At 41.2% G+C, this 12,327-nt stretch overlaps 1 protein-coding gene across 1 annotated transcript in view; it reads left to right on the top strand.

Annotated features, from left to right (window-relative positions):
- Positions 1-11,301, top strand: part of LOC309349400 (uncharacterized protein) — a 39,797-nt gene extending 28,496 nt beyond the window's left edge. The window contains exons 16-20 of the mRNA XM_081875336.1: positions 388-499; positions 1,651-1,734; positions 3,362-3,485; positions 9,947-10,037; positions 10,923-11,301. Coding sequence (XP_081731462.1) covers positions 388-499; positions 1,651-1,734; positions 3,362-3,485; positions 9,947-10,037; positions 10,923-10,997 — 486 coding nt within the window. The 3' untranslated portion in view covers positions 10,998-11,301. The remainder of the gene's footprint in view (positions 1-387; positions 500-1,650; positions 1,735-3,361; positions 3,486-9,946; positions 10,038-10,922) is intronic.
- The last annotated feature ends 1,026 nt before the right edge of the window (positions 11,302-12,327 follow it).

The following is a 12,327-nucleotide window of genomic DNA, read 5'->3' as shown; positions in this document are numbered from 1 at the left end:
GCTTCTCATTCCACTTTGTTTTGAATCTTTTGCAAAACTTGTACTTGCACATACTGTAAATGGTTGCAGACCACCACATAAGTTTTTAAAAATCAAAAGCTGGAGAAAGGCCATTGACATGACTGGCTGGCTGCGTCTATAGGTTGCAGTAGACACTTCTGATTTGTGAGATATCTGTAAGCAGGAGCTATTATAGTCCAGTCAGCTGATGCCTTGGTGTGATAGGTTGTGTCAACACAGATTCCATTGAAAGCACAAGCTAGATGTTGCATGGGAGCACTAACACAAACAGTTTTACCCATTTTACATCTAACTTGTTGCCTACATGGCTTTTAGTCTTGTATATGTGGCAGCCTATTTAACAGTTTAAATAATATCCTCCCCCAGATTGACATATTTATCAATGGGCTACATGTTGAAACATATGAGGAGGATCTTTCATTCACTTCAGATGCAGCAATTTCACATGATGAGCCCATGACTCAGGAAGAGTTAAAAGGTACTATTGTTTACCACTAAAATTACTCCATACCTAGATTTTTTATTTTTATTTTTGCATATAGACTTTTCTTTATACAGGGTATGCTTTTCAGTAGTCTTCTTCTATTTGGACACAGTCATCTCCTCTTGAAAATAAATGTTATTGTAGTTTCTCAAATCTGGAGAAATCTTCTCTGTCAAATGTGCAAAGTATATTTCTTGTAGCAGATCCTAAAATTAGCAGATTATAAAATATAATAGGCCTTGGGCATAATCTTTTAATGCTGAAAATTGGTAGAATTACTGTTTTTAACAGAATAAACAATTATTTAAAGACATATTAGACCACATGCCATAATTTTGCTTTGCAGTTTATTCAAAAGTTTTGGATTATTTAATTACTAAAACAGATTAAGGATATTGCACAAAGGACAGATTTGTAATAGTGCTGTAGCAATATCATAAGTGGTTGGATCTGGGGGCTTGTTTTGGACATTTCTCAATCCTAGTAGTAATTTCAAAATTTACTGGTAAATGATGGAAATTAGAGTTCCAGACTAAGACTGAGAAGACTGAGGTTCAGATTCCTACTCTGTTATAAACCACCTGGGAGGACATTGGGCCTGTTTTTCTCTCTCCCAGCCTATATCACAGGTTGGTTGTGAGGATAAAGTGGGTGGGTGAGCAAACTTGACCTCATTTGGTTTATGTTGATATATACTGTACACAATTTGGCTTATTAAGGATTTATTATTATAATATTTGCTATTGGAGTGTTTGTATATGTGGTGAATATTTTATTGTAATAAAGAATTCAATATTTAAAAAAATACATTTCTCCTTAACTTTGTTTTTGGTTGCTGAGGGTTACGGATCATTCGTACCTTAGCTTGATTTAAGAATATATACATGAAGATTGAGTCAAGTCCAGGCTTCCTCAACCTTGGCCCTCCAGATGTTTTGAGACTACAATTCCCATCATCCCTGACAACTGGTCCTGCTAGCTAGGGATCATGGGAGTTGTAGGCCAAAAACATCTGGAGGGCCGAGTTTGAGGAAGCCTGGTCAAGTCTGCAAGCAGCAATACACTAGAGAGTATAAACAGACAAAACAACAGCTTTCCTGTTGCAGGTGAAAAAGCAGTAATTTTATTTCATTCCATATGTATAGATCTACCAAGTGGTCCACATATATATCGTCTGGAAGAACTTGCCTATACCAGAAGTGGGGACAAAGGCAATTCTGCAAACATAGGTATTCTTCAATTCTTATGGTTACATATGTGGGCTGCTTTTTAAATGAATAGAACTTTCACACCACATTGAGAATATGCTTAACCTTCATACATTTTTGCAAGGATAACTGATGCTGAAGCGGTAGAACAAAATTTTAAACATTTCATGTATTCAAAATAATGCTTTGACAGTGTTCCATCCCTTTGTCCCACTTTGTATATGTGCGTTTCAAACTTGAAGAGCTTATTAAAATCACTGTCAATACAACCAAGTTCCCATCTGTCAAAGAGAAATACAATCAATGAATTTTTGTTAAGCTTTGAGGATTTTATGCTTGTATATGTTGTTCATTTATCACAAGTCAGTGGAAAGAGATGCAGGAAGCAATATACAGTAACTTAAGACTGACTTTATTTCATATAAAAGTAGACCTCAAATATATTTAAATCTAGATCTTCCCCCAATAAGCTATATGGATTTATCATCTACATCCTTAACTTGGAATTTTTTCTCACTTCCTACTGATGCTTTGTTTGGCTGTCTTGTTTATCTTGGTGGGTTTTTTTAAATAGTTTGTAGTTGTTTTATCACATCTTTGTACTTCTATTGTAAGCTGTCCTGGGACTGTTTTGGAAAAGGTGAGATATAAATATTTGAATTTATTTTAAAAATGTGTCACCAGATGCAAAAATTATACAGCAGAAAACAACCACACTTTTACCTTACTTTTTATCATTATTATACCAGCAAGGACAGCTCATCAAACATGAAACAACAGCTGAGAGGAAGAAAGATCTCCCGTAGAAAATGCATTTATTTTTAGCCCTGCAAGGCTGTTGGTTTGAGAAAAATGTGGAGTGGAATGGTTTCTTTTTTTCTTATAGTTTTGCTATAAAACAGTACGTGGCTGGTGTTGTTTTCTGGCTCAATACACTCATACCTTGGTTGTCGAACGCCTTGTAACTCGAACGATCAAAACCTGGAAGTGAGTGTTCCAGTTTTTGAATGTTCTTTTGGAAGCTGAATGTCTGATGTGGCTTCCGCTATTGTTTCCGGCATGCCTGCATAATTGTGAGCCACCTGGAAGCCGCACCTTGGTTTCCGAACATTTGGGAAGTCAAATGGACTTCTGGAACACATTCTGTTTGAAAATGAAGGTATGACTGTACTGGATCTCATGGAGAAGGCAGGTCAAAGGTTACAGAACCATGGATAGCATCAAGTGAGCCACTTGCTCTCACAAAGATTGAGAACAGACCAAGCCTTTTAAAGCAAGCACACCCCTTGTAGATAACTTCAGGACCATAAAGGGCCAACCCTCTGGCCTGAATATGTGCACTTCCTGTTCCATAGCCTCCATCTTGGTGTCTCCCTGTGCCGCTTGACTAGCGAGGGAGGCATTGGATGGCTCTGGGGAAAGTTACTTTTGAGAGTCCCAGCTCTGGACATTGAGATATGGGAGATGATTCTTGGGGGGGGGGGGGTTATGTTCTGCAGGCTCAATTGTCTCCTGCTGTGCAACAGCACCTGGACCTGGACCTGGTCTGTCTCCTTAGCTGAAGAGACTGCAGCCTCTGACTCCTAGTCTTGCTGGAGGCTAGACTCTGAGGTTATAACAGTTGTGTTTTTCTTGTGTGCAACAACAGGTGTAGTAGCCCGACATCCACTGTACTATCCATACCTCAAGAAAGCACTAACTGCTCAGACTATAGAAGGGTATTTCCAACATCTTTTAGAGAAGGAACAGTCTGAAGAGAGCTCGGTCACAAGGTATGTGCTTTTTCAGATTAAAACATTCATGCAATGTGGCTTGAAGAAACTGTTTTGTCATATTCTTAGATTACTAGAAAATATTCAAATTTGAAATAGGCTTCAAATGTTATTCTAGGCAAAAGTCCAGTGTAGAACATTGGACACACATAAATGTTCCCACTGAAGGGTTGATTCAATGTCACAAGTAGAAAAGTGGATTTGGGGGCTCCACTGAGCTGCTTCATTTGAACAGGGAAAGTATGGAAGAGGTTGAGATATTAAGGCACGCCTGAAGTTGACTTAATAGCTTGGCTCACTCCAAAGCAGTGAAATAAAGTTTCCTGGTTCAGATGAAATGGAAACCTATAGTTAATGGAGAACTTCCTGGTTTGTTTACTCTGGTTGAGAAGAGGCTGTGGGAATGGCCAAAAGGTTTGTTTACATCTTGGCTTAATAAACCAAGATAGGATCAAGTGTATGTCTGACAACAATTTGAGATAGAGTATTTGTGTCATTTAAAAGCAAACACCATCCTTAAAAAAAGGAAAGGAAAGGAAGATGGGAGGCAGAGGAAAAAGTGTGAATTGGGCCACTCAAGCCTTTGACAGCTCATTGTAAGTATCCCAAAAGAGGGATAGGAATTGAAGTTGAGGAGATGCCTCTGCCATCCCCTGCCTCCAGCTATATGGTACTCAGGTTTTGGGCCAACAGTCCTCTAGTGCTGTTTAGCAGAATGGGGAAAATCTTCTGCATGGGTATGGGAGGTGTAATGGTTCTAGGGGTTGCTTGTGCATAAGTTGCCGCCACTCTTGGCTTCGTTACCTGGTTGAACCCTTTCTGTCTGGACAGCCCTTCACTTCATGGCTGTCTCAGTCACTAGCAGAATCAGTCAGTGGGCATTTTTTGAATGTATTCCAGCAAAGAAGTTCTTTGACGCCAAGTCTCCTCCTACTCTCCCTGCACGGAAGTCTTCTGCGCAGGGAGGGAGTGGGCAGTGGAGTACCCGTGCTCTCCCCACTGGTTTCTGGCGAAGAGTCTTGGAGCCTCCTCTCCGAATCCCCCATCTGCCCCCCTTCTCCACTGGTGTTACGCTGATTTCCTTCCCCAGCAGATGGGCTGCCTCTCTCCCTACTGGGACCCTCTCCGGCATCCCTCTGGAGCCTTCCCTCCGCCTCTAGCTCTGATGGCAGTTCCCTGACAGGAGGAAACAGACCAGAGAGGGGACTTGACAGCCATGAACAGGAGCACTGCAACATTGGTATATAATGTATCTGGAGGACAGTGACAAGAATGATAGGGAGGAGATACATGATCAAACCAGTGAGCAAGATCATTCATCTAAACCCTGGTCTTTCTCTTTACCTTTCCATCTTAATTAAATTATAAGATTTCTTGTCACAGCACATAGCACACTATGACACCTAACAAATGTTTCATCGTCATAGTAATAGGACTAGTCGTACTGGTAGTTCAGTCTTGCAGTGTCTACTCTGTTAATACTACTGGCATAAATGATGCATCTGTCCCTTGCCTTGGGCTCATTTTTGTGTTGAACCAAATCCTGTACGTATGCAGAATGTGACTTCTTACTTGAGTTCAGAGAGGAATTGATAACAATCTCTGTTCCTTTGGCTCGTCATAAATCAGATAATTTATGATGTTAAATATAAAACCACCCAGCCTCTTACTAGGAATAGAAACAACAATAATTCACAGCGAGTAAATTGCCATAAGGTAACAGAAATTCTACCAAAGTATTCCATTGTGATGCCTCAAGATCCTATAGGAATAAGTTATTATTTACTGATATTTAAATTAGATGCTAAGGACCTGGATTAAACTAAATTGTACTAACAGAAGACAAGTTGCAGTAGCACAATGGGACTTCACCTTTCTCCCGCTGTGCACCCCTGCACCCTCCCCAAAGGTGTTTAGGGGGTGGTCGAGAGAATCCCCAGAACAGCTGGCAGGATGAGAAGAGGGGAGGTCATTCTGTCTGGCAGACATATATGCTTGTACTGATGGAATAATCGCATTGGAATTCCACCCTAAATATTTTTGTTTCCAAACTCCCAAGTCATTGTCCTTCAAATGGTTGTTACAATTCTGTTTACAGTGGAAGCAAGGTGAGAAACAACTCTGATCTTAACTTAAAGGTAAAGGACCCCTGACAGTTAAGTCCAGTCGCGAAAGACTCTGGGGTTGCGGCGCTCATCTCGCTCTATAGGCTGAGAGAGCTGACGTTTGTCCTCAGTTTTTCCGGGTCATGTGGTCAGCATGACTAAGCCGCTTCTGGCGAAACCAGAGCAGTGCATGGAAATGCAGTTTACTTTCCCGCCGGAGTGGTTCCTATTTATCTACTTGCACTTTGACGTGCTTTCGAACTGCTAGGAAACTTAGGAAGGCTTTTAATTAAGGGCTTCCAGCTTGTGACATTTGCTGTGGGATTTCCAACAAATTATTTGATTGTTCTGTCACAATTTTTTTTCTTTTTGGAGGCAAACCGAAGAACAACACGCAGGTCAGGTGGCATCAACCTTAAAATCTTCATGATTATGCGGCCTTCTGCAAAGTTTAAGTTCATAACACTTGTGTTCTCTGAAGGCTGGAGAATAGTTATCTTATTCATTGAGCAATGCTATGGACCATGAGCTAGCCTTGCCATTTTTACATTGTGAACAGATATTTGCTTCGTGAAAACGTGTGCTCAGGCCACTATTGAAGTTTTTGGCTTAATCAAATTTCTTAGATTAATCAAATCATAGGCATTTAGTTTGCTGTGTATTTTTAAGGATGTGATAACAGAATAATGTGAACACAGGGTGAAAAGCGACCAGTGAGAAGAAAGAAAACTTTTGTGTTGTCCTTGAGGAGGATTAGAAGGAATTATACTCACATGCTTTTAAGATCTGAAGGCTTCTTACTGGACTGGCAAAATTTGTTTGCCTATGGGAACAAAAGCAAACAAGCTTTCCATTGAAAAGAAAACGACACATAATTCTGAATTGCAGTTTGAGGAAAACCATATTCTTGCATTTTAATAGCACTATTTCTCTTTTGTATACTATCTGCCAAATGAGCACAATTGTTATGATACCATTTCTGTAGAAATTACTACAAAATGTAACTTCCTGTTTCTGTGCCAGTGAGGACTTCAGATGAGTACAATTGTTTAGTACTATTTCTGTAGAAATTATTACAAAATTTAACTTTCTTTTTTTGTGCCAGTGAGGACTTCAGACAGAAAGATTTAACGCTGCAATCCTGTACTCACTTCCCTGGGAGTAAGCACAATGAACTTCAATGGCCCATACTTCTGAGCAGAGATTGCCTAGAATTGCCCAGTTAAAATAGAACTTAAATGAGCGTTAACTTGATAATACTCGTTATTTTTTCTTTTACGTTAAAAATTATATATAGCTTATTTTTATTTAACACCCCCCAACAGATCCTGTTCCCCCATTTGGTATATTTTTTAGTGGGGGAACACTAAAGCCACTCTGGATTCTCAAATCCCTGTGTGTTTCCAGCTCCAACAGAAGACTGCCATGCTCTTGCTCCCTTTCATGGACACATGCCTTCCTGACATCACCTCCAACAATGGGGGGGGGGGCTGAGCCCTGATTCCAAAAACTTCTCCCCTTCCATTCAGAGACACCTCTGGGCAAAAGCAGGTGTGTATCAACCCCTCTGCCGGAGCCATCAAGGTAATGGGATCTAGCAGGGTTGCTAAAGCATAGCTTTCTGCTTACCAGATGTCAGCCTCACAACCTGGGGATCCTTCAGGTGGCATCCAGACTAACCTCCCAGATTTACAGCAACACATTGTCATCTTCCCTGAACTCCCAGAAAACCGTACAATACACATATTCTGCATGTATTTTGATGATTACCGAATTGTTTGTGGAAGCTCATTGCAGCCCCTCATACAGAGTCAGTGTCGTTCCACCTGCCCCAGGCAGCTTAATCACACCCTAACTGAGACTGTTAGTGAAGCTCTACCTCTCTTTTAAATCAGAACCAGTGAGGGAAGTGAAGGTCCTGTGTGAGTGCCTGGAGGCGGTTGGAGGATGGATGGTGGCTAATGGATTGAAGCTGAATCCTGACGGGGTGGGCTGGTGTGGCAGACTCTCTGGTCCTGAATGGGGTAACTGTGCTCCTGAAGGACCAGGTGCACAGCCTGGGAGTCATTTTGGACTCACAGCTGTCCATGGAGGTCAATTCTGTGTCCAGGGCAGCTGTTTATCAGCTCCATCTGGTACGCAGGCTGAGACCCTACCTGCCCGCAGAGTGTCTCGCCAGAGTGGTGCATGTTCTAGTTATCTCCCGCTTGGACTACTGCAATGCGCTCTACGTGGGGCTACCTTTGAAGGTGACTCAGAAACTGCAATTAATCCAGAATGCAGCACCTAGGCTGACCTTTAAAGCCCTGAACAGCCTCGGCCCAGTATACCTGATGGAGTGTCTTCACCCCCATCGTCCAGCCCGGACACTGAGGTCCAGCACTGAGGGCCTTCTGGCGGTTCCCTTGCTGCGAGAAGCCAAGTTACAGGGAACCAGGCAGAGGGCCTTCTCGGTAGTGGCGCCCGCCCTGTGGAATGCCCTCCCATCAGATGTCAAGGAAATAAACATCTATCTGACTTTTAAAAGACATCTGAAGGCAGCTCCCTATTTAGGGAAGTTTTTAATGTTTAATGTTTAATTATGTTTTTAATATTCGGTTGGGAGCTGCCCAGAGTGGTGGGGAAACCCAGCCAGATGAGCGGGGTATCAATAATAAATTATTATTATATAAGTGGCACCAAGTCTGAAAGCACATTTAAATGAGAGGAGCCCCATTTCAGTCATGACTTGCATCCCATCTTAGTCAAGCTTAGGAGCAGCCTGCTAGCTAGAGTGGAACTGCTCTTTGGAGGGAAGACTTCTCTAAACTTTGCTTCATGCATGGAGCTGATCCTCAGCATTGTTTTTAGGTGGTTCAGGGGGCTGTACCAAGCAAGATGGGGAAGGTAGGAAAGTTGCATTCTACAGGCAAAACTCCACTCACATTTCATCTTAACATATATTTGGAATTGATATTTTCACCCAGATTATAACAGTTCATTATATATAGGGGGGGACATGTAGAAAAACAAAGTTTGCTCCATTAAAAAACTTACAGAATTGTATTGGTACCAATGAAGATGTCACAAAATAGTGACAAGGGGAGAGGAACAACAACAACAACAACAACAACAGTATGCTGGGTGTTGGCCAGACAGGCCAAATATCGCCATCAGGGCTCTCCCCAAGCCACACACCCCACCAGCCCTGCTTTGTGTGCTACTTGATTGGTTTTGCCTAGCCTTGAATTCTGGTAATGCTTCTTCCTTGCTTGATGGAGGATAGAGAGGTATTTGTAAAGAAGCTAACCTACTATACAAGGTAAAATTCACACTAGTTTCTTTGCTCGCTTTTGCCTCAGTTTCACGATGGAGATTACAGAGTGTCTCTGATCAGTTACAGATAGGTAGCCGTGTTGGTCTGCCATAGTCAAAACAAAACAAATTCCTTCCAGTAGCACCTTAAAGACCAACTAAGTCAGTTCTTGGTATGAGCTTTCGTGTGCATGCACACTGTGTGTATCTGAAGAAGTGTGCATGCACACGAAAGCTCATACCAAGAACTGACTTAGTTGGTCTTTAAGGTGCTACTGGAAGGAATTTGTTTTGTTTTGTCTCTGATCAGTCTCTGTTAGGAGCTACAGGTATTAAATAATATTATTTATTATTCATGCTGGGATAAAAAAAAATGCCTGAAATCCATTTTTAAAAATTATAACGTCCAACAGTAACCCAGATCTGCCCCATGCCTTCAGTGGCTTAACCCTGGGTTCCTGATTAGTCAGAGAGCTGAAATAAAGAAAAGCATGGCATTCTGTATGTTAGCAAATCTGGAGATCAGTTATACCAAATTGTGTGGTAAACCTAGTGGTAGGACAGGATGTAATCTTCAAAATGTGAAGTTCCTCTTCAGGTGGTAGGAATGTAGCTTCTTATGGATGCTTCTGCCATGAATGGCTTGCTTCTAGATTCCCTAAGGCAGCTAAAAAAGCACAGTCATGTTGGTCCATGAGAAGTCCATGAGAAGAAGGAAGAAACCCTCCAGAATTGGGGTGTGACTAGCAAACAATCATCACTTGCCAAAGAATTTCAGGAAGTTTGGATACTAAACATTGGAAATAAACTTTTTAGACTGTTGTAGTCTGCTACTTTTATAAACATAGCAATAAAAGGAAATGGTCTGCCTTATGCACACACTTGTTAAAATAGGTTAGCTCCTTGAAGTCATCTTCATTAAATGTGCATCATTTCACTTACTCATGTGTTTAATTTCTAAATCCAAGTTTTGTAATCCATGATCAGTCCCAGTGTGATTTCTTAAGAACTGTGATTAAATTGCAAGCAGGTGAATCAAACAGCTATATTTTATTTTTCCAGATATGAAATGCCAGGAATACATGGATTGAACTTTGTCCTGAAAAATGCCCTGGGTGGTGGTGGCACTGCATCTCTGAGAAGTGACCCACAAGTAGGTGTCTTATTCCAAAGGGGTTACTGAGTTGGTCTGTTGCAGCAAATCAAAAGGGTCTTTTGCCGCTTACAAGATTGATAGATGTATTGTGGCATAAACATTCCTGGATTAGAGCCCTCTTTATTGTAAATGGGATGGGGAGGCAGGGTTCATTAAATGTATACCACAATACGTCTGTTACAGTGCAAACCTATATATGTCTACTAAGAAGTAAACCCTTTAATGTGGCTTACTACCAAGTTATATAGGATTGCAGCCTTAGGCTTTAAGGGGGCACAAGACACAGAACTCAAGCAATTTGTTTTCTCCTCCTTACATTCCTTTTAACAAACTGTGATAGATTAACCAACCATTACCTGCTGAGATGTTAATGTCCTGAAGTTAATTCTAGCTCTAAGATGGTATTCAACTAAGTTTTACTCACAGTAGAGCTGCTGAAATTAATGAGCTGTAATAAGCTAGGGCTGTTGATTTCAGTGGGTCTATTCTGAGGAATACTCACCGTAGTTGAATTCCACCCCTGGACTTCAGAGAGTTACCCTGTGACTTGTCATGTTCTACTCCATTTCTGTGTTGACCTCTGCAAATAACTTCTGGGGACAACCTCATTCTTTCTTGTATCTTGGCTTCCCTTTCTATAGAGACTCATATGGTGCAATCCTGCACATACATTCTCAGGCAGAAATCACACAGGTTTGGGGCCATGAGGTAATTGAATGGAAAGTGCCAAACTGAAATAGTCTGCAGCATGAGGAATGGAGTTGTTATTCCAAAGGGGGAGAGTCACCAGGGAGACATATTTGGGGTCCCCCCCTTGTGTGAATAAGAAATTACCTTTGTTGCTGCATAAAGTGATATTTATTTATTTATTTGCTTTCACAGGGCAAGGCGTATGGGCAGATGCTGTTGGATTTCCAGATTAAAAATGTTCCAGATTTAAAATCTTTGATAGAATAACAAATCTTTGGCCTCATTCAGTTTTCAAACAACGTCAAACACATATCAACCCAAGAAGCACATGATTCATTCAGAAATCAAGAAACCACCAAAATGTTTTGGTGGCAATTATCAGTTAAAACGTTCAGCTAACGCCTATGCACAGATAAGGAAATGTTCTGAGTAATGCCAGATTTGTTGCTTTGAAAGTGACTGGTATTTCCTGTCTAGTGCATTGGATGAAGAGCCTATTTATTTCCTGTTAATATAATTAAGCAATAAATTTTGGAATATCTTTCTAGGAGATAACCACTGTTCCCCTCCCCCCCAAAATGCATGTCCTTCACTGCTTTCTGGTACAGCAATAGCTCTAGCAGCACTGTAATACAGAGTTTGCTACCATTAAATCATTGCTATTTGTTTGCAGATAGATGCTACTTTATGGGATCCAGGAATTGTTATTGCCTCAGTCTGCAGGAGGTCTAATTATATTAGCAACTCAGAAACACATGATTTTTAATGCTTGCTCAGTCTTGTTTGCTTCTTTCATCTTTCATGGTTACTGAGACTTAGCTTCTAGATTAGCACTGCTTTCATTGGAGGCTTCCAAATTCCTATTTCGATTTAAAAACAAAACTGTTGTGTCCTAGCCTTCCCCAACCTGGTTCCCTCCAGATGTTTTGAACTACGGCTCTCATCGGCCTTAGCCAGCATAGTTCCACGGTAAATGGATCAGGGAGAATGGGTTGTTTTAATCCAAAACATCTGGAAAGAACCAGGTTGGAAAAGGCTTGGCTTCAAAATGTTGCATCAGTGGTTCAAAGTGTGTTCAGTGTGCAACCAGTTGGGTATGTATATTCAGTACAGTGGTACCTCAGGTTAAGTACTTAATTCGTTCCGGCGGTCCGTTCCCAACCTGAAACTGTTCTTAACCTGAAGCACCACTTTAGCTAACGGGGCCTCCTGCTGCTACTGTGCCGCTGGAGCCCGATTTCTGTTCTCATCCTGAAACAAAGTTCTTAACCTGAAGCACTATTTCTGGGTTAGCCGAGTCTGTAACCTGAAGCGTATGTAACCTGAAGCATATGTAACCCGAGGTACCACTGTAAATGGTGTAGTATGTATTTTAAGTCAACATGCAGCAAGATAAATGATACGTTATACAACTAATGAAAAATCACTCTGGATTTCTCCAGATGCTGTTGAGCTATTCCATACTCTTGAATTGGTTTCCCAATTGGTCAGGAAGAGGCAATTGAAAGGAAGGTAATCAGACAAGACGAGCAATTTGAAATTCCATTGATTGCACATCCAATGGAAGTTAGAACTTCATGAGGCAAGGTAGAAGCTG

Source organism: Podarcis erhardii, assembly GCF_964252035.2.
Source record: "Podarcis erhardii genome assembly, chromosome: 9".
Taxonomy (NCBI): domain Eukaryota; kingdom Metazoa; phylum Chordata; class Lepidosauria; order Squamata; family Lacertidae; genus Podarcis; species Podarcis erhardii.
The sequence above is the reverse complement of the archived record's forward strand: the minus strand, read 5'-3'. Positions and strand labels throughout refer to the sequence as shown.